This window comes from Terrapene carolina, unplaced genomic scaffold (assembly GCF_002925995.2).
Source record: "Terrapene carolina triunguis isolate 2854851 unplaced genomic scaffold, T_m_triunguis-2.0 Scaffold34800, whole genome shotgun sequence".
Lineage (NCBI taxonomy): Eukaryota > Metazoa > Chordata > Testudines > Emydidae > Terrapene > Terrapene triunguis.
This window is the reverse complement of record NW_020699151.1, coordinates 10,086-35,972: the sequence shown is the minus strand read 5'-3', so window position 1 is coordinate 35,972 and position 25,887 is coordinate 10,086. Positions and strand designations below refer to the sequence as shown.

General features: G+C 52.1%; 1 protein-coding gene across 1 annotated transcript in view; it reads right to left on the bottom strand.

The window, feature by feature from the left end:
• Positions 1–25,451, bottom strand: part of LOC113405263 (putative ciliary rootlet coiled-coil protein 2) — a gene marked incomplete at its 3' end in the record, with an annotated part of 40,676 nt that extends 15,225 nt beyond the window's left edge. The window contains exons 1-8 of the mRNA XM_026646294.1: positions 25,408–25,451; positions 24,986–25,168; positions 24,383–24,527; positions 21,737–21,883; positions 19,089–19,319; positions 18,418–18,611; positions 17,222–17,349; positions 16,819–16,988 (exon numbers count right to left, since the gene is read on the bottom strand). Coding sequence (XP_026502079.1) covers positions 16,819–16,988; positions 17,222–17,349; positions 18,418–18,611; positions 19,089–19,319; positions 21,737–21,883; positions 24,383–24,527; positions 24,986–25,168; positions 25,408–25,451 — 1,242 coding nt within the window. The remainder of the gene's footprint in view (positions 1–16,818; positions 16,989–17,221; positions 17,350–18,417; positions 18,612–19,088; positions 19,320–21,736; positions 21,884–24,382; positions 24,528–24,985; positions 25,169–25,407) is intronic.
• Between the last annotated feature and the right edge of the window lie 436 nt (positions 25,452–25,887).

Here is a 25,887-nt window from a genome sequence, read left to right as displayed (position 1 = left end):
GTCACCGTGCCCTTGGTAAGGAGCCCCATGGTATGTTACCCAGGGGTCGGCGTGCCCCGGGTAAGGTGCCCCATCGTACATTACCCATGGCTCACCGTGCCCCTCGTAAGGGGCTCCATGGTACATAACCCAGGGGCACCATGCCCTGGGTAAGGTGCCCCATGATATGTTACCCTAGGGTCACCGTGCCCCGGGTCAGGCGCCCAATGCTATGTTACCCGGGGTCACCATGTCCAGGGTAAGGCGCCCCATGGTACGTTAACCAGGGGTCACCGTGCCCTGGGTAAGGTGCTTCACCGTATGTTACCCAGGGATCACCGTGCCCTGCGTAAGGTGCCCCATGGTATGTTACCACGGGGTCACCATGCCCTGGGAAAGGAGCCCCAGGTACGTTACCCAGGGGTCACCATGCCCTTGGTAAGGCATCCTATGGTATGTTATCAAGGGGTCACCGTGCCCTGCATAAGGTGTCCCATAGTACGTTACCCAGGGTTTGCAGTGCCCTGGGTAAGGTGTCCCATCGTAAGGTACCCAGGGGTCACCATGTCCTGGGTACAGTGCCCCATGGTACATTACCCAGCGGTCGCGTGCTCTTTGTATGGCGCCCCATGCTATGTTAGCCAGGGGTCTCCGTGCCACATGTAAGGAGCCCCATGGAAAGTTACCTGGGGTCACCATGCCCTGGGAAAGTCACCCATGTACGTTACCCAGGGGTCACCGTACCCCTCATAAGGGGCTCCATGGTATGGTACCCAGGGGCACCCTGGGTAAGGCGCCCCATGGTACATTACCCAGGGGACACCGTGCCCTGGGTAAGGAGCCCTATGGTAATTTACCCAGGGGTCATTGTGTCCTGGGTATGGCGCCCCATGGTACATTACCCAGCAATCGCACTGTACTGCATAAATCTCCCCATGGTACATTACCCAGCGGTCACCGTGCCGTTTGTAAGGCGCCCCATGCTATGTTAGCCAGGGGTCCCCGCGCCCTGGGTAAGGAGCCCCATGATATGTTACCATGGGTCACCGTGCCCCAGGTAAGGCGCCCCATGGTATGTTACGCAGGAGTTGCCATACCCCGTGAAAGGAGCTCTACTGTACGTTACCCAGGGGTCACCGTATACTGGGTATGGTCCCCTATAATACATCACCCAGGAGTCGCTGTGACCTGGGTAAGGCACCCCATGATACGTTACCCAGGGGTCAGCTTGCCGCGGGTAAGGTGCCCCATGGTACGTTACCCAGGGGTTGACGTGCACTTTGTAAGGAGCCCCATGGTTCGTTACGCATGAGTCATCAAGCCCTTGGTAAGGTGCCCCGTGGTATGTTACCCACGGCTCACCGTGCCCTGGGTAAGGTGCCCCATGTATGTTACCCAGGGGTCACCATACCCCAGGTAAGGAGCCCCATTTTACCTTACCCATGGGTCACTGTGCTCCAAGTAAGGCGCCAAATGGTACATTATGCAGAGGTCGCCGTGCCCTAGGTAAGGTGCACCATGGCATGTTACCCAGGAGACGAAGGGCCGTGCGTAAGGCGCTCCATGGTATGTTATGCAGGGGTTACCAATCCCCTGCTAAGGCGCCCCATGGCATGTTATCGAGGGATGACTGCATCCTGGGTAAGGCGCCCCATGGTACATTACCCCGGGGTCGCACTACCCTGAGTAAGGCGCCCCATGGTGCGTTACCCAGAGGTCTCCGTGCCCTGCGGAAGGAACCCCATGGTACATTACCCAGGGATCACTGAGCCCCTGATAAGGCGCCCCATGGTATGTTACCCAGAGGCCGCTGTGCACAAGGTAAGGCTCCCCATGGTATGTTACGTAGGGGTTGCCGTGCCTCGGGTAAGGAGGCCTATGGTATGTTAGTTTGACGTTCTGTACCTCAAGGGAACACCCAGCTCCCCCATGTTCATCCTTATAATATGATTGTGTGGTATCTAATGCAAAGTTTGTCATGTCGGGTGTCTTCGGAAGGCTCATGATGTACTGAGCATTGTTGTTATGGTAATATTATAGTAATCGTTGTTATAGTAATGTTATAGGTTGTAATTTCATGTATATAGTTATGAGGCTGAAAATGTGTCCTCATAGCTTAAAGCAAAAACTGTCCAGAAGCAGAGGGTCAGTTCACCCCTCATAGGGCATGTATGGGACAAACCCAGCCCATCCTCACAGGAACAAAGGACACTGGCCTAGGCAAAAACAAAGGGTCTATTGGACTCTTGAGTGAGTCACCCCCCTTCCTTTGGTCAGTTTTGGGACTGCGATGAGGTAATGCTCACCTGACTCTGAAGTTGCGGGGGGCAAAGCCAAGAGGGAGGAAAGAACATGATAAAAGGGAGAGATGTTTGCCATGCTCTCTCTCTCTCTTCCACCTCCATCTACAGACATCACCACCAAGTGACTGAAGCGCTGATCAAAGGGGAGAGCCTGGTTGAAGGGCAACCAGCCAGGTTGTGGTGAGAAGTATCTAAGTGTGTAAGGGCACTGAAAGTGTTAAGATCAGCATAGAATGTGTTTTGCTTTTGTTTCATTTGACCAGATCTGACTTGTTATGCTCTGATTTATAATCATTTAAAATCTACCTTGGTAGTTAATAAATTTGTTTGTTTATTCTACCTGAAGCAGTGAATTTGCTTTAAAGCATGTCAGAGACTCCCCTTGGGATAACAAGCCCGGTACTTATCAATGTCTTTGTTAAATTGACGAACTCATATAAGCTTGCAGCGTCCAACGGGCATAACTGGACACTGCAAGACAGAGGTTCCTAGGGTTGTGTCTGGGACCGGAGATATTGGCTAGTGTCATTCAGTTACACGATCCAAGGAGCAGCTTACTCGCCAAAGACTGTGTGTGAACAGCCCAGGAGTGGTGGTTCTCACAGCAAAGCAATGTAAGGCTGGCTCCCAGAGCCAACGATTGGAGTGACTTAGCAGATCACGGGTCCAGATAACACCAGAGGGGAACATCACAGTGGTGCAATGAGCAGGATGTATGTACGGCTTCTTACTCCAAGTGAAGTTCACACTTTAAGCACTGACAGTTGTGATTTTAAGTGAGTTTTAAGTGCAGTGGCTAAGAACAGTCAGGAGGAGGTCACAGTTTTGTTATTTTCTGATTGTTTATTTCGGGTGAGGGAAATAAGCACAAGAAAGCAGAAAAACGACTACCAGTGAGGCAGCTACAAAAATAGAGCTGGCCATACTGGAAGCTGCAGAGAAGGCAAAGGACCATGAGTTTCAAATGGGGCAGGTAGAAATGAGGCTCAAAGAAGCAGCTGCGGCCAGGGAAACTATGGAGGCAGAGGCAGCCAGGGAGGAGGCTGCACACACAAGGGCCATGGAAGAAAAAGAGAGAGAGTGGGAAGAAAGAGAGAGAGTGAAAACACCAGCTGGACCTGCTAGAGAAGCAGAACCAACCCCCCCCCCAACCCCAATGACCCCCATCACTCCAAAGACCCAGAAATGGGAATACTTATGTCCTGCACACAGTGAGGAGGATATTGCTGAATATCTGACTACCTTCGAAAGACTGTGTGTGATACCATCAGTGATTTCATGTAAGCGAGTTCCTATCCTGATTACGAAATTAATGGTAAAGCTCAAACATATTCAATGGAATGCCTATTGAAGATGCTTTAGACTATTGTAAATTTAAAGATACTGTTTTACCAAGTTTTCAGATTACCCCTGAAACATATAGAGTTAAATTTAAGAATCTTAAGAGGGATATTGGTATGAGTAATGGGCAATATGTAAACAAAATATTGAAGAAGGAAGAAAGGAGAGCAGCAGAATACGGACCCTGGACTTCAGAAAAGCAGACTTTGACTCCCTCAGGGAACAGATGGGCAGGATCCCCTGGGAGAATAACATGAAGGGCAAAGGGGTCCAGGAGAGCTGGCTGTATTTTAAAGAATCCTTATTGCGGTTGCAGGAACAAACCATCCCGATGTGTAGAAAGAATAGTAAATATGGCAGGCGACCAGCTTGGCTAAACAGTGAAATCCTTGCTGATCTTAAACGCAAAAAAGAAGCTTACAAGAAGTGGAAGATTGGACAAATGACCAGGGAGGAGTATAAAAATATTGCTCAGGCATGCAGGAGTGAAATCAGGAAGGCCAAATCACACTTGGAGTTGCAGCTAGCAAGAGATGTTAAGAGTAACAAGAAGGGTTTCTTCAGGTATGTTAGCAACAAGAAGAAAGTCAAGGAAAGTGTGGGCCCCTTACTGAATGAGGGAGGCAACCTAGTGACCGAGGATGTGGAAAAAGCTAATGTACTCAATGATTTTTTTGCCTCTGTCTTCACAAACAAGGTCAGCTCCCAGACTGCTGCACTGGATAGCACAATATGGGGAGGAGGTGACCAGCCCTCTGTGGAGAAAGAAGTGGTTCGGGACTATTTAGAAAAACTGGACGTGCACAGGTCCATGGGGCCGGATGCGCTGCATCCGAGGGTGCTAAAGGAGTTGGCGGATGAGATTGCAGAGCCATTAGCCATTATTTTTGAAAACTCATGGCGATCGGGGGAGGTCCCGGATGACTGGAAAAAGGCTAATGTAGTGCCCATCTTTAAAAAAGGGAAGGAGGAGGATCCGGGGAACTACAGGCCAGTCAGCCTCACCTCAGTCCCTGGAAAAATCATGGAGCAGGTCCTCAAGGAATCAATTATGAAACACTTAGAGGAGAGGAAAGTGATCAGGAACAGTCAGCATGGATTCACCAAGGGGAAGTCGTGCCTGACTAACCTAATTGCCTTCTATGAGGAGATAACTGGCTCTGTGGATGAGGGGAAAGCAGTGGATGTGTTATTCCTTGACTTTAGCAAAGCTTTTGATACGGTCTCCCACAGTATTCTTGCTGCCAAGTTAAAGAAGTATGGGCTGGATGAATGGACTGTAAGGTGGATAGAAAGCTGGCTAGATAGTCGGGCTCAACGGGTAGTGATCAATGGCTCCATGTCTAGTTGGCAGCCAGTTTCAAGCGGAGTGCCCCAAGGGTCGGTCCTGGGGCCGGTTTTGTTTAATATCTTTATTAATGATCTGGAGGATGGTGTGGACTGCACTCTCAGCAAGTTTGCCGATGACACTAAACTAGGAGGCATGGTAGATACACTAGAGGGTAGGGATCGGATATAGAGGGACCTAGACAAATTAGAGGATTGGGCCAAAAGAAACCTGATGAGGTTCAACAAGGACAAGTGCAGAGTCCTGCACCTAGGACGGAAGAATCCTATGCACTGCTACAGACTAGGGACCGAGTGGCTAGGTAGCAGTTCTGCAGAAAAGGACCTAGGGGTCACAGTGGACGAGAAGCTGGATATGAGTCAACAGTGTGCTCTTGTTGCCAAGAAGGCTAACAGCATTTTGGGCTGTATAAGTAGGGGCATTACCAGCAGATCGAGGGACGTGATCGTTCCCCTTTATTCGACATTGGTGAGGCCTCATCTGGAGTACTGTGTCCAGTTTTGGGCCCCACACTACAAGAAGGATGTGGCAAAATTGGAAAGAGTCCAGCGGAGGGCAACAAAAATGATTAGGGGTCTGGAGCGCATGACTTATGAGGAGAGGCTGAGGGAACTGGGATTGTTTAGTCTCCAGAAGAGAAGAATGAGGGGGGATTTGATAGCAGCCTTCAACTACCTGAAGGGGGGTTCCAAAGAGGATGGAACTCGGCTGTTCTCAGTGGTGGCAGATGACAGAACAAGGAGCAATGGTCTCAAGTTGCAGTGGGGGAGGTCTAGGTTGGATATTACGAAACACTATTTCACTAGGAGGGTGGTGAAGCACTGGAATGCGTTACCTAGGGAGGTGGTGGAGTCTCCTTCCTTGGAGGTTTTTAAGGCCCGGCTTGACAAAGCCCTGACTGGGATGATTTAGTTGGGAATTGGTCCTGCTTTGAGCAGGGGGTTGGACTAGATGACCTCCTGAGGTCCCTTCCAACCCTGATATTCTATGATTCTATGATTCTATGAAAATGAAAGATTTGTTGGGAAAATGGGTGAGAGGTAAAGAGGTGGCAAGTTTTGAGGGAACATTGGATCTTGTTGCTCAAAAGCATTTCCTAAACATATGTAAGGCTGATGTAAAGCAGCGTCTATGGGACAAAGATGTAATCTGTGGATGAGATGGCTTTTTTAGCTGATGCCTTCGAACAGAATCGAGTGTCTATTGAGAGCAGGCCACAGAAAAGGGGGTTTGGTGGGAAGGGAGGATCCCATTTTGCCCCTGGAAAGAGAGAAGGGGGTTGGGAGCCTAAATATTCTCTTACCCAAAAACATTCCTCTAATCCTCATCCCAAATCTCCTGTAAAAGCAGAAGACATATTGGTTTTGTGATGTTAGCCTCTGCAGAACCAGATATAGAGCATGTTAAGGCTGTCCAAATTAATGGAAGGGAGTACTTGGGGCAGAGGGATACAGGGGCCCAGATCTCTCTGGTTAAGCAGAGTGTAGTCCTAAAGTCCAGTATGCTACCTGGCCAAATGGCAGAGATTGTGGGGGTGGGCAAAAGCAAATTCCTTGTACCACTAGCTAAAATCCATGTGGTTTGGGAAGGGTTGGAAAGTGTTTTGACTGTGGGGGTAATAGAACACCTCCTAGTCGACCTGCTCCTTGGTAATCATTTTTTCCGTGTAGCTCAGGTTAAAGTATTTGCCTGAAGCAGGAGGGAGTTTTATGCTGGGACCCCCGAGGGAAAGGGAAAGGTCTCAGGAACTGCTGAGAGAATGGGAGAGTGTCTCCCTTGATTCTTCGGCAGTGGGGGGAGCCATATGCTTCCTGGTGGAAGGGTGGTTGAGACCATCTCCTGCACTGCAGCTGGAGGCAACACTACATCAGGAAGGGATGGGGGTGTAATGCCTGCTAGGGAGAGAACTGTCCAGGTTGTTAGCTGCCAGCAGGTCGCAGCTGAACCAGAGACAAACCCGGCTCTAAAGAGCAGGGAGAAATGTGTCCCAGAGGAGAGCCCAGAGAAGGGGCAGGGAATCTCAGAAACCACTGAGGTGGGTGAGGATTCCTGTGACTCTGTAACACAGGGAAGCCGGGTGCTTCCAAGTATGGGAGGGGCTGAGACTAGCTCCTTTCCAGGAGAAGGCAACATGCCCTCTGGCGCAGGGGCAGGAGAGGTGTTGTCAGGGATTAAGGAAACTGTCCCATTCATTAGCTGGCAGAGTTTTGCAGCTGAACAAGAGACAGAACCCTTCCTAGGAGGCACAGAGAAATGTGTCTTAGGAGGGGGCCCAGGGGAGGAGACTGGGGAAGGAATAGTGGGGGTACAAGAATGTCTCCTCACTAGTCACTTGGGGCAGGATGGCCAGGACACTAGGAGGGTGGCTGGGTCAGCATCTGTGCACTCAGGCACTCAGCCTGTGACCCAGGTTTTGAGAAGGAACTGTGTAACCGACCTCCTGGAGGGGAGCAGTCCCACAGCTGACTTCTCAGGGACAGAGAAAGGGGTGGAGGAGGGTACCACAATCCAGGTCCCAATTTTTCAGGATGCTATTTCTGATAAGTTTTTGGAAAGTAACTGTGTCTCTTTAAATCAAGATGCACCTCCAATGCCTGTGATAACAGAGGAGCTGGGACCAGGAAATTGCCACGTGCTAGTTTGCCAGAATGCAAATGACCCAACTGACAGAGAAGGGGGTGTTTTCCCCCATGCTGGTGAGACACAGAAAGCAGTTATCGGAAAGTGTAGCAGGGTAGTCACCCCGCTCCTGTCCGGAGGGGTTAAAAGCAGCCCTGGGGAGGGCTGTGGCTGGGGAAAGGCTGATTGGGGAAACAGCCGCATCTGTGGCCATGCCCCAATCAGGGCCCAGCTGGACCTCATAAGAGCGCAGTGGGCCAGGAGTAGTCAGTCTCTCTCTAGCTTGCTGAGGGAGAAGGGCCTGGCTGCTGGGGAGCTGAGCAGGGTACCTAAAGTGGAGCATGGCTGGGGGAAGGCAAGAGGATCTGGGGGAGCTCCAGCCTGGAAATCCCCCATGCTGCAGGCCTTGTTAAAGGCCAGAAAGGGTACTGGGGTTGCAGAGGGCAGCCCAAGGGTAGGCAGAGGCAGCAGGTCCAAACCCCACTTGCCGGTGATGAGTGGCACTTACACTGCAGTCTGCCCCAGAGAATGGGGGTAGGTGATGACTGGCAGTGGCCATAGACTGAGGCAAGGTTGGGGGTTCCCCGGGGAGGGGAGACCCAGATCTGTGTGTGTGGGGGGTACTGCCAGGGGGCAGCACCCTGGCCTGAAAGGAGCTCCGGGGTCCAGGAGGGACCTGGGCCCAGTGGCAAGTGGGACACAGGCCTGCAAAGGGCGCTCTGGAGCTGGAAACGCTAATTCCCTGGATGACCAGCAGGAGGTGCTGCAGGGGTGAGTCCAGCCCCGTGACAGAAAGCTTTTGGGAAAAGGTGCATCTGATCAAAGGGTAAACACATCTAGCCCAGAGAGCACAGATCGCAGCCCTCTAGGGGGCAGGGAAGGACTCAGTGCTGGGAGAGGGAAACACAGGGTAACCCCAAAAGGAGAGCTGGATTTTCTACATATGTACAGTCCTGGGGTTGGGAGACTGCTTCCCAAAGGGCCAGCCAATGTGTAGGATCCCCCTGAACACCTTTCTTGCCAGACCCTGAGGCACCAAAATTCCAGAAACATGATTAAATTAAGAGCCCACACAGAGGGGAACACTGGAGGGAAGGAAAAGCTAGTGACTGATTACATGGAAAAGAGTCAAAGGACACAATGGGTAATGAACAAACTAACCTCAAACTAGACTATCTGAACAGAGGGCGTGGTATTATAAAGATACTTGTAAACACACATCTGAGATAAAAATTTTGGTATTAATGGTAAGTTTTGGGATAAGAATGTTGTTACTGATGTTAAACCTTATGATAATGTTACTTTTCAATTAATACCTGTAAACAAGTTTAAAGCTCATTACAGCAGAGAAACCATAAAAAACCTGGTTTGCTGTGTGTGAATGTGGAAACTGAGGCACACTGCCTCCTTGCCTTAATGGTTGGATGCCAAAAGAACTATAACATAAACTGCCTTTGAGATAGTTTACTGCAAGAGGGTCAGTCACTGACTAAGGGGGGAGTTGTGATGCTCTGTACCTCAGGGGAACCCCCATGTTCATCCTTATAATATGATTGTGTGGTATCCAATGCAAAGTTTGTCATGTCAGGTGTCTTTGGAAGGCTCATGATGTACTGAGCATTGTTGTTATGGTAATGTTATAGTAATCATTGTTATAGTAATGTTATAGGATGTAATTTCATGTATATAGTTATGAGGCTGAAAATGTGTCCTCATAGCTTAAAGCAAGCCCAGGCAAAAACTCTCCAGAAGGAGAGGGTCAGTTCACCCCTCATCAGGGCATGTATGGGACAAACCCAGCCCAGCCTCACAGGAACAAAGGACACTGGCCTAGGCAAAAACAAAGGGTCTATTGGACTCTCGAGTGAGTCACCCACCTTCCTTTGGTCAGTTTTGGGACTGCGATGAGGTAATGCTCACCTGACCCTGAAGTTGAGGGAGGAAAGAACATGATAAAAGGGAGAGATGTTTGCCATGCTTCCTTTCTCTTCCACCTCCATCTACAGACATCACCACCAAGTGACTGAAGCGCTGATCAAAGGGAAGAGCCTGGTTGAAGGGCAACCAGCCAGGCTGTGGTGAGAAGCATCTAAGTGTGTAAGGGCATTGAAAGTGTTAAGATCAGCATAAAATGCGTTTTGCTTTTGTTTCATTTGACCAAATCTGACTTGTTATGCTCTGACTTATAATCACTTAAAATCTACCTTGGTAGTTAATACATTTGTTTGTTTTTTCTACCTGAAGCAGTGCATTTGGTTTAAGGTGTGTCAGAGACTCCCCTTGGGATAACAAACCTGGTACATATCAATTTCTTTGTTAAATTGACAAACTCATATAAGCTTGCAGCGTCCAGCGGGCATAACTGGACACTGCAAGACGGAAGTTCCTAGGGTTGTGTCTGGGACCGGAGATATTGGCTAGTGTCATTCGGTTGCATGATCCAAGGAGCAGCTTACATGGCAGAGGCTGTGTGTGAACAGCCCAGGAGTGGTGGTTCTCACAGCAAAGCAGGGTAAGGCTGGCTCCCAGACTAAACAACTGGAGTGACCTAGCAGATCTCGGGTCCATATAACACCAGAGAGGAACGTCACAGTTACCCAGGGGTCACCGTGTCCTGGGTAAGGCGCCCTATGGTACCTTACCCAGGGGTGACCGTGCCCTGCGTAAGGTGCGCATGATACCTTACCCACAGGGCACTGTGCCCCAGGTAAGGTGCCACATGGTACATTACCCAGCGGTCGCCGTACACCGGGTAAGGTGTCCCATGCTACATTACCCAGGAGGCGCCATGCCCTGTGTAATGTGCCCCATGGTATGTTACCCAGGGGTCGCGGCGCCCTGTATAAGGCGCCCCATGGAACGTTACCCAGGGGTTGCCAAGCTCTGCATAAGGCACCCTATGGTACGTCACCCAAGTGTCGGTGTGCCCTGGGTAAGGCATCCCAGGGTACGTTACCCAGGGATGACCGTGCCCCGTGTAAGGTGCGCATGGTACATTACCGAGGAGTCGTGGTGCCCCATGTCAGGCGCCCCATGGAACGTTATCCAGGGGTTGCTGAGCTCTGCATAAGGCACCCCATGGTACGTTACCCAAGGGTCACAGTGCCCCGCGTAAGGCTCCCCATGCTACATTACCCAGGGGTCGCTGTGTTCTGGGTAAGGCACCGCCTGGTACCTACATGACAGGGCACTGTGCCCCGGGTAAGGAGTCCCATGGTATGTTACCCACAGGTCGGTGTGCCCTGGGCAAGGAGTCCCATGGTATGATACCCATGGGTCACCGTGCCCTGGGTAAGGTGCCCCATGATAAGTTTGTGACGTTGCACCCCTTAATGCTTTATAGAAATAACTGGAATATGTTTTATGCTAGATATGCCATGTAACATAACCTTTGCACAGATATGTTATTCTGCATGTATTCATCCTATTTGTATGAATGTATCATTCTTGTATCTGAGACTAGAAATATGAAATATAACTCTGAGGTCCTATTGTAATTGTGCAAAGTGTGGGCCATTAATGGTGGTTTGTAATCTTGATGGCTCCCATTAACCAGGACAATTGACTGTAGATGGCTCTGTTTACTTTACCAGTCTTCCTGTATACGTGTGTGCTGGCAAGTGGATAATGAAGTCTTACAGTGACATATGATCATGTCACCTGAACTGGAATCCATCTTTAAACTGGTGCTTTTCTATTTAGAAGGAGGGGTGGGGACCCAAAGAGACACAAAATTCATGCCTTGTGCCAAAGCTATGTAAGGGGGTGGAACAGAACAAAGGGGGCTGCAGTCAGGAGAAATCCCCTAGCTACCAACTGAGCTGGAATAAGGACTGTACCGGGGAAAGGATTGGGCCCAGACTAGAAGGAGGCTAGTCTGTCAAAGAAGCTTATTGGAACATCTCTGAGGGTAAGATTTACCTGCATTTGGTTTCCTACTGTATTAGGCATTAGACTTGCATGTTTTATTTTATTTTGTTTAGTATTTTACTTTGTTCTGTCTGTTATTACTTGGAACCACTTAAATCCTACTTTTTGTATTTAATAAAATCACTTTTTACTTATTAATTAACCCAGAGTAAGTATTAATACTTGGGGGGGGGGGCAAACAGCTGTGCATATCTCTCTGTGTTAGAGGACGAAAATTTGAGTTTACCTTGTATAAGCTTTATACAGGGTAAAATGGATTTATTTGGGGTTTGGACCCCATTGGGAGCTGGGCATCTGAGTGCTGGAGACAGGAACACTTCTTAAGCTGTTTTCAGTTAAGCCTGCAGCTTGTGGGGGATGTGGTTCAGACTTGGATCTGTGTTTGCAGCAGACAATCATGACTGGCCCAAACAAGGCAAGGTACTGGAGTCCCAAGCTGGCAGGGAAAACGGGCTCAGAGGTAGTCCTACCACATCAGGTGGCAGTCCCAAGGGGGTTTCTGTGACCTAACCTGTCATAGTGGCACACTGAGCTGGGTCTGTGCACAGCTGATTGCTTTGAAATACTGGTAGTGATTTTAAGTGAGTTTTAAGTGTGTTGGCTGGAGAACAAAGTGGTTTGTTATTTTCTGTTTGCTTATTTCGGGTAAGGGAAATAGGGACAGAAAAATAAGCAAAATAAGTAAGAGTGAAGATCAGAAGAAACTAAAACTGCACAGGTTGCAAATTGCCCAGAACGGCTGAACACTGGGCACTGGGCAAGTGTCTGTTAACTAAGAAGCCCCTGAGCTGAGTGCATCCCAGTTTCAGTGAACTGCAGAGGGGTGTGGCCCAGCACAAGAAAGCACGAAAATGACTAGCAGTGAGGCAGCTACTAAACTAGAGCTGGCCAGACTGGAAGCAGAAGAGAAGGCAAAGGGAGTTTCAATTGAAGCTCAAAGAAGCAGAGGCAGCCAGGGAGGAAGCTGCTCACAAAAGAGCTATGGAAGCAGAGACAGCCAGGGACAAAAGAGCCCCGGAATTAAGGGACAGAGAAATACAGGCCCAGATTGAGGCCCAGAAGCATGAACTGGCTGTTATGGAGTGGAAGAGACAAAACCCTCCAGCAGCTGGCCCCACTTCCCCAAAAATCCACAAATGGGAACGACTATGTCCACAGTATGATGAGTCCAGTGACACTGCCGAATATTTCATCACCTTTGAGAGACTGTGCACCCTCCATACAATTCCTGACGATCAAAAAATGACCACATTGGTAGCAAAATTGACTGGAAGAGCTCTGGACATATTCAATAAGATGCCTATTGATGATGCTTCAAACTATAGTAAATTTAAGGAACTGGTTTTGAAACCGTTTCAGATTACACCTGAAACCTACAGGGTTAAATTCAGGAGTCTTAAGAGCGGATCTGGATTGAGTAATGTGGCTTATGTAAATGAAATGAGAGATTTGTTAGATAAGTGGGTGAGGGGGGAAAAGGCATAACGGGGATTGGCAAACTTTGGCACGCGGCTCGCCAGGGTAAGCACCCTGGCGGGCTGGGCCGGTTTGTTTACCTGCCGCGTCTGCAGGTTCAGCCGATCACGGCTCCCACTGGCCGTGGTTGGCCGTCCCAGGCCAATGGGGGCAGTGGGAAGCGGGAAGCGGCAGCCAGCACGTCCCTCGGCCCGTGCCACTTCCCACAGCCCCCATTGGCCTGGGATGGCGAACCGCGGCCAGTGGGAGCCGCGATTGGCCGAACCTGTGAACACGGCAGGTAAACAAATGGGCCCGGCCCGCCAGGGTGCTTACCCTGGCGAGCCGCGTGCCAAAGGTTGCCGATCCCTGCATTATAAGCTTGGAAGAAATGTGTGATTTGGTTACTCGGGAACAATTCCTGAATATGTGTAGTGATGATGTAAAACAGTATTTGTGAGACAAAAAGGTGGATGCAGTGGGTGGATTGACTGAGTTTGCAACTCTTTTGAGCAGTCACAAGCTGCAATTAAACATAAACCACTGGCAGAGAGGTACAGGGTTGGTGGAAAGCAGAATCACCATTTTACACCTGGGGGAAAAAGGAGGCTGGGCGTTCACCTCCCCATTCCCCTGTTACTCGTCCCAAATCTCCTGTACAAGCAGAGAAGTCCAAGAGGTGCTATAATTGTAAATCCACTGACCACCTGAGGAATAAATCTCCTTGCCTGAATGGGAACAGGCAGCAGGTAACACATGAAGCTGCTGCTTCTCAGAGCCAGGCTGCTGCCTCTTTCCACACAGGATTTGTAAAGTTTGCTTCTACACAACCAAGCAGTGAGCATATGCATGCTGTTAAACTTAATGGGAAAGTACTCCTGGGATTGAGGGACACTGGTGCAGAGATTTCTGTGGTCAGGAGGGACCTGGTCCATGAGAAGGATTTGTTGCCAGGGAAAATGGCAGAATTAGAACTGGTGGCAGGTTACAAAGTCCTTGCACCTTTAGCTAAGGTACACATGTGATCCAACCCATCACAACATTACCCATGGGTCACCATGCCCCAGGTAAGGCACCCCATGATACGTTACCCAGGGGCACTGTGCCCCAGGTAAGGCGCCCCATGATACGTTAACCAGGGGTTACCATTGTGACGTTGCACTCCATATGTTCTATGGAAATTTGCTAATGAGTGTGAATATAATGTAACTGGAATATGCTTTAGGCAAAAGGTCTCTTGTAAGGTATCATTACAAAGCTTATAATCTACTGAGTGTGTTCATCCTATTTGTATGAATGTATCATTCTTGTATCTGAAACTAGGAATATGAAATATAACTCTGGGGTCCTACTGTAATTATGCAAAGTGTGGGCCATTAATGGTGGCTTGGAATCTGGATGGCTCCCATTGACTAGGACAATTGCCTGTACATGGCTCTGTTTACTTGCAAACCTTCCTGGGTATGTGTGGTCCAGCCCTGGAAGAATGGAGGCTGGAGTCTCACAGGACATGTGATCATGTCACCTGATACTGGAATCCATGTTAAACCTGGTGCTTTTCCATTTAGAAGGATGGGTGGGGATCCAGAGAGACAAGATTCTCACGTTGTGCCAAAGCTATAAAAGGGGGTGGAACAGAACAAATGGGGCTGCCAGTCATGAAAATCCCTGAGTTAACACCTGAGCTGGAACTAACAAGGACTATACCAGGGGAAAGGATTGGGCCCAGACTAGGAAGAAGTCTAGCCTGTGAAAGAAGCTTATGGGAACATCTCTGAGGGTGAGATTTTACCTGTAAACAGTTTCTTAATGTATTAGGCTTAGACTTGTGTGTTTTTGTTTTATTTGGCTTGGTAACTTACGTTGTTGTGTCTGTTATTACTTGAAACCACTTAAATCCTACTTTTTATACTTAATAAAATCACTTTTGTTTATTAATGAACCCAGAGTAAGTGATTAATACCTGTTCATATCTTTCTACCAGTGTTAGAGGGTGTACAATTTATGAGTTTACCCTGTAAAAGCTTTATACAGAGTAAAACTGATTTATTTGGGGTTTGGATCCCATTGGGAGCTGGGTGTCTGGGTGCTGGAGAGAGGTGACCTGCTGAGCAGTTTTTGGTCATTTTTAAAGTCTGCAGCTTTGGGGGCGTGGACCAGACCTGGGTCTGTGTTGCAGCAGGCTAGCATGTCTGTCTCAACAAGGCAGGGTTCTGGAGTCCCAAGCTGGCAGGGAAAACAGACTCAGAAGTAAATTCAGCATGTCAGGTGACAGTCCCAAGGGGGTCTCTGTCACAACCGTGCCCCAGGTGAGGCGCCCCATGATATGTTACCCAGGTGTTACCACACCCCGGTTAAGGTGCCCATGGTACATTACCCAGGGGTCATCATGCCCTGGGTAAGGGGCGTGTAGGTGTCCCTCACTCTCCCGCTCAGAGGGAGGCCACTCAGGTTGGCCCAGTCTGGTCAGGACCAGGGTTTGCGGGTTAGCCGGGAGCCCACAATAGGGCTGGGCGACCAACCGTCACTACCAGGCTTTGGCCTGGGCTGGGGTAGCTCAAGTAGTCCGCCCGTCAACACAGTCTATCAGGGGTAGCCCCGGCCCGAGCTGGGCCCAAGCAGCCAACAACCAAACAGTCTTTAAGGGCTGGCTCTCGCCAGAGTAGAGCTCAGGCAGACAGCGAGCAAACAGACCGTACAGGGCTGGTTTAAGCCTGGGCGGGGCCCAGATAGCCAGCAAACAGTCTTTCCAGGTGAGAGATAAGGGGCTCCTGTCCTGGGCTAGAGCCTCCTTGCATCGTGTAGGGGGTCAGCCATCTGGGGTGGGGTGGCAGGGGGACACGGGCCCACCCTACTCCACCACGTCCCAGCCCAGGGCCCTGGCAGGGGCAGGATTGGTTACCCCTGCATCGGCAGGGATCCAGCCGCAACACACCGACTGAGCCACACCGGGCTCTGCAGCCGGCTGTTCCGTGGCTGCCCCTGGGCTACTTCCTGCCTCCCCGGGGCTTGGTAGCTGCGGCCTGCAGGCCTCTTCCAGCTCTTCAGGGTACTCTGGGCCAGACAGCAAGTACTCCGGGCTGTCTGGAAATCATGAACAGCCAGGCACATGTTCCTCTCGGGAGAACAGGCTGAGCGTCCTCCTCCTTCGCTGGCTCTCCCCCAACTGTGCTGCAGGGCCAGTCTTTTATACTTCCGGCCACGCCCCGGTACTTCAGGCGAGAGGGATGGGGCGATCTAGGCTCCACCCTCCAAGGGGCGTGTAAGCATCCCTCTCTCTCCTGCTCAGAGGGAGGCCACTCAGCCTTGCTACAGGGCCTCATGGTACGTTGCCCAGGGGTCACCATGCCCGGGGTTAGGTGCCCCATGGTACGTTACCCAGGGGTCGCCATGTCCCAGGTAAGGCGCTGCATGGTACCTAAACTACAGGGCACTGTGCCCCTGGTGAGGTGCCCCATGGTATGTTACCCAGGGGTCAGTATGCCCTGCGTAAGGCATCCCATGGTACGTTACCCAGGGGTTGCCATGCCCTGGGTAATGGGCCCCATGGTACCTTACCGAGGAGTCGCCATGCGCTGTCTAAGGCACCCTATGGTATATTACCTAGGGTCACCGTGCCGTGGGTAAGGTGCCCCATGGTACATTACCCATGTGTCGCTGTGCACTGAGTAAGGCGCATCATGGTACTTTACCCAGGGGTCGCTGTGCCCTTCGTAAGGCGCCCCATAGTATGATATCCTCAATGCTACCTGTTTGCCTCATTTCTATTGCAAATGTGTCTAGTTGCAGTTTGCAGATCAGTAGGGCTCCTCTCTCACTGAGGCTGGAGGCTGCAGCTCTCACCTTCTCCTGTTTCAGCCATGCCAGGTCCTCCTCATGGGCCTTCTTCTGGTTCTTCAGAGACAGCTGAGTCTCTTGTTCCATCTGCGCCAGCTGCTGCTTCAGTGAGTCTATATCCCGCCTCCGGGTGGTGTCCTGCAGCTCCAGCTCCTGCTGGGCCTTCTCCACCTCCACTGTGGACCAAAGAAACCCTTGTGAGGCTCCCAAGGGTCTTGCTTGCGTAAAGCGCACTCAGGTGTGCAATTCGGGCATTACTCTCTGCTGCAGGCCATGGGGCCTGGAGCTCCATGATACCACAAGGCAAGGGACATGGGCATGGCTCCACTTGGGCCGGGGGTACTGAGCTCAGGAGCTGAAGCCATAGGCAGAAGGGAAGTGGGGATTGGCAGTAGCACATACACTTTACCTTGGAGCACCTGCCTTGTCTGGTCAAGGCTCTGATTCTCCCCTTCCAGCTGTTCCTTCTTGACTTCCAGCTGTGCTGCTAGCTCCTGCATCTCAAAAAGGCTGATCTCCAGTGAGTCCTTCTCAGCTCTGTGGCACAGCAGCAAAGAATCAGGGCCAGTGATGGAGGCTATCACTTCCCCGACCTCCAGTGAATTAGTTGGGGCTTTGATTGTGAGAGGAACCTTTGTCTATGCTGAGCCCTGAGGCCTTTATGGCTCAGCTATGAGCCATGCAGCGCTGTCCCAGCCACAGCTTGAATGCCGTGTGTGCCCTGTATGAACATCTGCCGCACACAGGCTCCTTGGGGCCTCTCTCCTGTTCTCCATTCGCCAGATGTGTTCCCAGCAGCAGGCCCTGTGGAGCTGCCCCCTGGGAGCAATTCCACATGAGCGTGGCTGAGCCTGGCTCTCACACATGTGATGGCTGTGTCAGCGTGTCTGGGCAGAACAAGGGCACGGGGCTGGCTCTCCTCGCCCAGAGACCATGGTCGAGGGGCAGAACTCCACTTCCTCCTGCGCAAGTGAGGCTTCATTTCCACCAGGGTGTGGCAGAGGAGAACCAGGACTGTGAAGCATTAACAATCCTTTCATCAAACTGCCTAGGGAGCTGGAGCGAGGCCTCTGCATGGTGAATGACTGCCCAGGTCAGCTGGCACAGCGTCCCCGCCAGTCCAAGGGAGTGTGGGCATCATGTCTCCCCACACAGGTTGGTAGTGGCTGAGAACAGCCACCCTCCCAGCTGTCCACTGGCTGTGTGGGCTTAGCTGGAAACTCCCTCCCTTGCTCTGCAGTGCTGCTGGGTACCAGTTGCCCCCCTGTGCCCCTCAGCAGGAGGGAGAGGAGTGAATGCAGCAGCAGGGAGGGGGAGCGTGTTGGACAGAAGCGGGGCTCCTGGCATTCCTTGCCTTCCCCCGTTGGGAATGGCCCCTTCTGGTCCATCTCCATTACTGATCTGGGCTGTTCCCAGCCTCATACCAGCAGGTAGCACTGGGAGCAGCAGTGCAGGAAGTTCCTGGCACAGAGAAGAGACCTTCTCTCCCCTGCCATGGCACCCCTTAGTAGCCCTCCCCCCCAAAATAAGAGACTAGCCAGCCTCCAGGTGATACCCACAGGACTCCACCAGTCTCCCAGGATCTGAAGAGCAAGGAGGGGGTACCTGAGCATGTCTGTCTCTTCCAGCAGGCCCTTCCTCTGCCTCTCCAGTACATTGAACTCCACAGCCAGCTGTGCCTTCTCCTTAGCGAGCTCCTCCTTCTCCTGGGCGGTGCGGAGCAGGGCGTCAGCCTGAATCTCCAGCTCCTGGTGTCTGTGCGCCAGCTGCTCACTCAGAGTGTGCTGCTGGCTGCTCGCCTTGGAAGAGCAAGGAAAGGAAGGTGAGCAAAGCTAGAGAGCAAAGGGTGTGACTGGGCCCTCCATGCTCCCGGAGTCCCTTTTGCTGGCTACCTCTACTGCAGGCAGCAGAGAGGGAGGGAGAGAGATGCCCATGGGAGGGCTACTCCCCCTCGGCCCCTCCCCATCTCACCAGCCAGGCACACCAGGGCAGTATTCTGCGCCAGGGATACAGGTGGGGTAGGTCATTTCTCCCACACAGCAACTTGGGGGGGGATTTGCTCTCTGCGTCCCCATCTTGTTCCCAGTCTGCTCCTGTGGCTCCCAGTTGCTCCAGGAACTGGCTGGCTGACAGCAAAGCCGCCACAAGCGAGGAATGGAGAAGAGCAGGCATGGGGGAGGAAGACCTTTGCCACAAAGGGAAGACTGGCTCTTGCCCAGCAGTGTGCAGGGAGGGAGCGTTATCTGGGGCAGATCCCCACCTGGGCCTGCTCTCACCTGCGTCAGGTGATCCTGCAGCTGGGCTTTTTCCCTGCGCAGCAACCTCATCTCTTCCCCCAGTGCCTCCTGCCTCTCCTCTGCTGCCTGGCAGCTCTGCTCCAGCTCCCGCCTGGCCATGCTCATCCATGCCAGCTCCTGCTCCAGGTGTGCCAATTGCTCTCGCAGGCCAGCTCGCTCCTGCTCCAGCTCCCGCCTCTGCTCCAGCAGCGAGCTCTTCTCCTCCTCCAGCTTCACCACACCCAAAAGCCAAAGAGAGGGCAGTGGGATAAGGGGCCGGCCCTGGGAGGAAATACCCTACAGACTTGACAAGAGTGAAGGGCAGAGGGGAGCTAGCCCGCTCTAAGGTGACATCAGAACAGCACAGCTGCCTGCTGTTAGAAGCTCAGCTGCAGAGACGACAGTTGCTGTTGCCATGGGGGATCCGTTCTCAGCCTGGGGATGTTCCCTGGATAGGGAATATATCCCCAACCCTAACTCAGACCTGGCGGGGCCTGTGGACTGCAATTCCTTCATGTCCGTAGAACTTGGAGGCTCTGACGGTCACACTAGCGAGACGTGACATCACAGTGGCTCCTGAGAGCTCAAGTGCCATAGGCTGAGCTGGCAAGGTACAGAAGCGTGGTGAAGCCTTCTGTGTGGTGCGTAAGCAGGGTCCAGACTCGTGGGGGGAGCTGGGCAGTGCTTGAAGTGCCTTGGAAGTTCTACCCGCTGTTGGCACAAGCAGTCGAGCATGGAACCGCTGCGCTACCCCTCCATGTCAGGCCTCCCTGAAGTAACATGCCCACGGAGATTACAAGCCCCGCTGGAACAGTGCTCATGAGGCTAAAACATTTCTGGCACAGCCCAGGGTTAGAGAGATTCGAAACGAACGTCCCATGGCTCAGAACTGAGGGGGAATCGCTAAAGAGAGCGCACTCCGGCTGCCTGCACTCCTCACACCAGCAGGTGGGAGAGGGCAAACCTCACCCACCAGCCTGGGTGCTCTGGGGCAGGGCTTCTCCAGGAGATGCTGACAGACGGTCTGTAGGTGCTTAACTCCCACTGACTCAATGGGAGCTAGGTGCCTATGTCCCTTGTGGATCATGCCCTTCCTCTCTTTGGGCTTCCGCTTTCCAGTGGTAAAGGGGACAATGACATTTACCGTCTCCCGCCCTCGTTTCTTTACCCAGTAAGCTCTTTGGCGGGTCCTGATCCTGGTTGGGGCCTCTTGGTGCTACAGGAATGCCCCCCAATGGTAGGAATGGGCGACAGAGCGCAGTCCTGCATGGCTCGGTGCCCTGGGGTAGGGGTGGGGGGACTCTGCCTTTGCCCTGCAGCCTGCTCTCCCACTGAGGGGGTTCCCAGCCACTAGAACAAGAGGGATGCTTTTCACTTGGCAGAGTAAGACATTTTTGTTTTCCCTCCCCCCCTCTCTCTGGATCCACCTAGCAGCCCCGGCGGGATGGGGCTGGATCCGGCAGGCCCTGGCGTTGAAATCTGCAGCCAGAAGTGGGAGCTGAGTGGCTGGATGAGTGATGGGCACTTCTGGTACAGCCGGCACCCCTGCCCCAGGGCTGGAGGTGGCAAAGCCCTGAGATGAGGCTCCTAGAACACCAGCACAGGGGGTAAGGGCAGGCCAGCGAGAGAGAGGAGCTGAATGAGAGCAGGGAGGGGGGATGCTCTGGTGGTGGAGGGGGGAGGGTCCATGGAGAAGGGAGGGGCACAGCCCACTCAAAGGGACCTGACCCTGCCCACCCAGACACATGTATCTTGTAGCCAAGTTCAGGAACTGCCCCTTTCAAAGGGGTGAGAGGCACTTCCCTGGGCTGGGCTGTGGTGATGCCCTGCAGCTGGCACATCTTGGCTGGGTACCTAACAGTGCTCTGGCATGGAATAAGGGAACCAGCTTCCGTGGGCCAGTGCTGAGTGACAGAATGCAGGTCATGGGCTGGGGGTGGGCATGTGAGGGACACAGGGGCAGAGTGCAGGGCAGGAGTGTGTGGGGGTATGGGCAGAGGGGGTGCAGAGTGCAGGACGTAGGCTAGGGTGTTCATGATGGGCACAGGGCAGGGTGTGTGAGGAGCACAGGGGAAGAGCGCAGGGCGGGAGCGTGTGAGGGGCACTGGGCCAGAGCGCAGGGTGGGAGCCTGTGAGGGGCACAGGGTGGGGGTGTGTGAGGGGCACAGGGTGGGGGTGTGTGAGGGACACGGGCAGAACGCAGGGCAGGGGTGTCTGAGGGACACGGGGTGCAGGGCGGGGGTGTGTGATGGGCAATGGGGCAGAGCGCAGGACGTAGGCTAGGGTGTTCGTGATGGGCACAGGGTAGGGGTGTGAGGGGCACAGAGGCAGAACGCAGGGTGGGGGTGTGATGGGCACAGGGTGCAGGGCAGGGGTGTGTGATGGACACAAGGGCAGAGCGCAGGGCGGGGGGGTCTGAGGGGGAGGGGGAGAAGGGGGGGGGGGGTGAGGGGCACAGGGTGCAGCACGGAGGACGTAGGTGGGTGTTTGTGATGGGCACAGGGGGTGCGTGGGCGGGGTTGTGTGATGGACACAGGGGTAGCATGGAGAGTGTAGGCTGGGGTGTTTGTGAGGGGCACAGGAGCAGAACGCATGTGAGGTGAGTGCAGGTGTTGAGTGGAGGCCATGGGCAGGGTAAGGTCTGTTACCTGCAGGAGAAGGCGGTTGAGGTTGACCTTGTCCTGGGCAAGACCTTCAGTCAGAGCCCCCATCTTGGCCAGTGAGTCTCTCAGCTCGGAGTCCTCCGATCTCAGCTTGTTTATGGTTAGTTCTAGCTCAGCACTCTTGGTCTTGGCCTGGGGAGAAGGGAAACCTCAGCACTTAAACACTGGCTGGGAGTTTTTCCAGCCACAGTGAGGTAAAACCTTCCTTGTCCCCGAGATTCAGGAGCCCCTGCTCCACTCTGGTGAAGAACTGAGGCGCAGTGCGAGGAAGTCTCTGGCCTGGGTTCTGCGATACACGCTGGGGTTGAAGCACTGATATCAGAAGGGTTTGGGATGCTCTGAGTTCATCTGGTGGGAAGCTAGTGGTCAGGCTGCTACAGCTGCAGATCCCACTATGTGGTTCATAGGGAGCAGACCTGGGCAATCTGTGAGCCAAATCATACAGTCCTTCCTCATGCAAAACTCCCATTGAACTCACCCCAATGAGTGCCCAATGCCTCCTGCAGCTCATGTCCCCACAGCAGGGTACATCCTGATGGCACTGTTCAGCCCACAGTTCACACTGGGATGCTACCGCTTTCTGGTCTTTGCAGGGCTGTATCAGATACTAACGAGATTTGTTACCAGCTTCCTACTGTCACTGCGGAGCCTCGGAAATTCTCAGCTAGGCCAATGGCTACTGATGCATTAACGAGAATTCCTCCTGGGGGCTTGCCTCCCATGCCAGCTGTGCCACACTCGAACCCCATAGCTCATTTCACCCACAGACAAGACCAGCACATGGGTGCCAGACTCTTTTGCTAGCCCGGCCACTGTTACGAAGTGCCATAAATTAGACCTGCACATTCTTCCTGATGGACCCTTTGGGTGAGGTACACTCTGCTGGGTCAGCTAGCAATCCAGCAGACTGCACCTCCATTGATGGGGCCCGGTACTTCGGCCCCTGCAAAGGAATTGCTGACAGCGAGCTCTATATGATACTACTCATCGGGGTTAGGACATTTTTAAAAAGCTCTCCCACCCCTTCTACCCTCAGCTCACTGCTAGTTGCTCTCCAGGATTTCCTAGAAGAGTGAACACTATTGAGTGAGACAGGGAAACCCTTCTTTCCTGGGAAAAAAACATGTTCCCCAGTCGGGACATCTCCTACCCTACTGAAGATGAAGTGGATCTGACAGTTGTTGTAACGCAGTGCTATTATGATGTGGCAAGTAATATACTAGTTTGGAAAAGTTAGTACCTCTGAAAATGCTGCCTAACAGAATTCTTGGTGCATGGATTTAGCTCTGGGCAGATCATTCTGCTATCGTCACAGGGATGGCTGCTGCTCAGTAGTTATTCACTGGAGACCAGTTTAACACCCACTGACTTCAACAGGCATTGGGTCATGCCTGTGGTGGGCATGTTATTTCCAAGCAAAGAAATTAACTAGTAACACATTTTCCATTTTGAAATATCAACTCCTAATAATGTCATGCCATTCACTGGCATCTCACCCGCCACTCTACCAGAGCCCTGTCCTCCCATCCCCTATGGCTGTGTGAGAAACTAATGCCAATGGGCAAGGTCTTTGTGCCTCCCGCTTGCCATACAACTTAGCCGGTGTCACTCCCGCCTTCAGGCTGGAAGACTGGGTGGGATTTCAACACAGCCTCAGTGACTTCGGAGTAGGGTGGGGTGAATAACTGCTTATTCATTTTGGTTCCAAAAAAAAAAAAAAAAATCCAGGAAAAAAAAATTGCTTCGGGTTGACCCGAAAATGAAATTTTTTGACAAAAAGAAAAGTGGGGGGAAAAATTCATTTTCGGTCAAATGAAACATTTCATTTGCATTTTGAATGTTTCACATTTTTTAATCTTTTAAAAATTAAATTGAACAAAATTTCTAAATGAAAACTCAATTCAAAAAATCAAAATGTTTCACTTCAAAAATGTTGAAATGAAATATTTCAACTTTTTCAAAAGGAAATTTTTCAGGCCCAAGCAATTCAGCATCGCTGACACAAATCTGTGAATCATTTTGGTGTCACCAAATCTGCATTTTTTTTGCTGAAACAAGTTTCAGCCAAAAAACCCATCTGGTTCTACTTAGGAGCCCAAGTCTCACTGAAAGGAAATGGGACTCATACTCCTAAAGCAGGTGGGTGGTTTTGAAAATCCCACTTCAATGGATTCAGGTCTCCTACTAGGATTTGGGTTCATGGTCTGTGCTGATAATGCGGTTCAGACCCAGAGTGATGCTGTCGTTCATACCAGATACATTAGCATTCCATCAGTCAAGTTCTAGTGGGCATCTAGGTTGGAAGTAAGGATCCACTGGCATTTTCCCAGTGGAGACGGGATCACAGGCCCAGGGCTCTCTGGGTGATAAGTTACAGCTGTTCTGTTTGCCTGCCAGCCACTGCCTGGCAATAGGATCTAGCTCATCACTTCTAAGTGCTTTTGGAAAAGCTGAGCATGAACAATGCTGTACAAACCCAAACTCGGTTCCCCAGAGGAGGTGAACTGACAGGAGAAGTAGCGGTGAGGTAGAATTGGAAAAATGCCTTCAGTAAGGGAACAGACTGGCCTGTGAAGTTCATGAAACAGCTGATCGCTAGCCAAACTCCTAGGACACCATCGCCATTCTTACTTTAGACAGAGCACAGCTTACACATTCCTTCTCATTCTCCAGCACGTCCTTCTCCAGGACGGCCTGGTTCAAGGACTCCTTTACCACCACCAGCTCCTTCTTCAAGGCTGAGGTCTTCTCTTCTAACTGCTCCAGGGACCTCTGCCTGCAGGAGTCACGCAAAAGGGAGGAAAATGAATTCTCCAGCAAAGTCTAGGGCCTTACTTCTCCGCTGGCCTGCGCCGTTTGCCACCCGAGCGCCGTGTGGCTGTGAACGCTACCATTCTGATCTGGGAGGAGTTTACGCTGCCTTCGCATTGTTGTAAATGACTAGCCGGGCTTACTCCCCCATGGCAATGAAACCTACAGTCATGTACATTGTGAGCAGCTCCCCAGCCACGCCAGCTTCACTGCTACCTTTCAGTCAAGGCTGCGCCTCAGGCCTGCATCACTCCAGTGTCAGGTGGGCGTGGCTCCGAGTGGGTTCCCTACCAGGAGGATGCTGGGCCATCTCCCTCAGCACTGTCCATTACATCAGCGTGGAGTGGGGAATCCGCACCCCCCTCCCCCAAGCGGGACTGCCCTGCACGCCATAGTAACATGGGCAGATGTGAGGCACCTCACCCTTGCTCCAGCTCCTTTCGCACTCTCTCCCGCTCCTTTGCCAGCTCCTCCTTCTGTTCCTCCAGGAGGCTTTGCTGCCTCTGCAGCTCCATGGTGCGAGTCCTCAGCTTTTCCACCTCCAGACGGGAGGAGTCCACCTGCTCGCTCAGACTTCCCACTGTGGCCTCTCTGGTCTCCTTCTCCCTGAGGGCGGGGAAGGGAAACTGTGAGTCACCAATCTGGCCCTGTGATAATGTCACCCACATCAGTGGTGGGCCTCTCTGCCCCCCCAGTGGCTGGACCAAGTAAGAGTCTTGGATTCCCCTGCTGCTTCCAGATCAACGGTGTTAGAAGTTTAGCACAGGCTAGCTCCACGAGTAATTACCCAGCACCCTGGGCAGGCCTGTACAATGTGTACTGCTGCAGCTTTGCTGCTCCGGTACCTGAGCAGCGTGGGGATGTCTGCTCGACTGCTGTCACACCCCATTATTGCAGTGAAGACATCCCCTTGGATTTAGGTTCAATCCCAGCTGATAACACATCCAGGGGCCCGTGACAATGACACAGAATTAAATGTTGGAGCAATCAGCATCCACCAGTTTCACCCTGGAAAAAAGGCTGGTGCACAAGCCAGACATAAGAGAACGATGCATGCCAGCACTGCGCAGAGCTGCTGTTTCTCCGAGATCCAGGATCAGTGAGGTTTCTGGGCTCCCCAGAACAAAGGAAGAACCTACAGAAAATTCCTCATGTCTCAGCCCTGTTGTGCAGATCGCTCCGAGTACCCAACACAACGAAACCACGCAGGGTAACTTTGTTTTCATAGATTCATAGATTCTAGGACTGGAAGGGACCTCGAGAGGTCATCGAGTCCAGTCCCCTGCCCGCATGGCAGGACCAAATACTGTCTAGACCATCCCTGA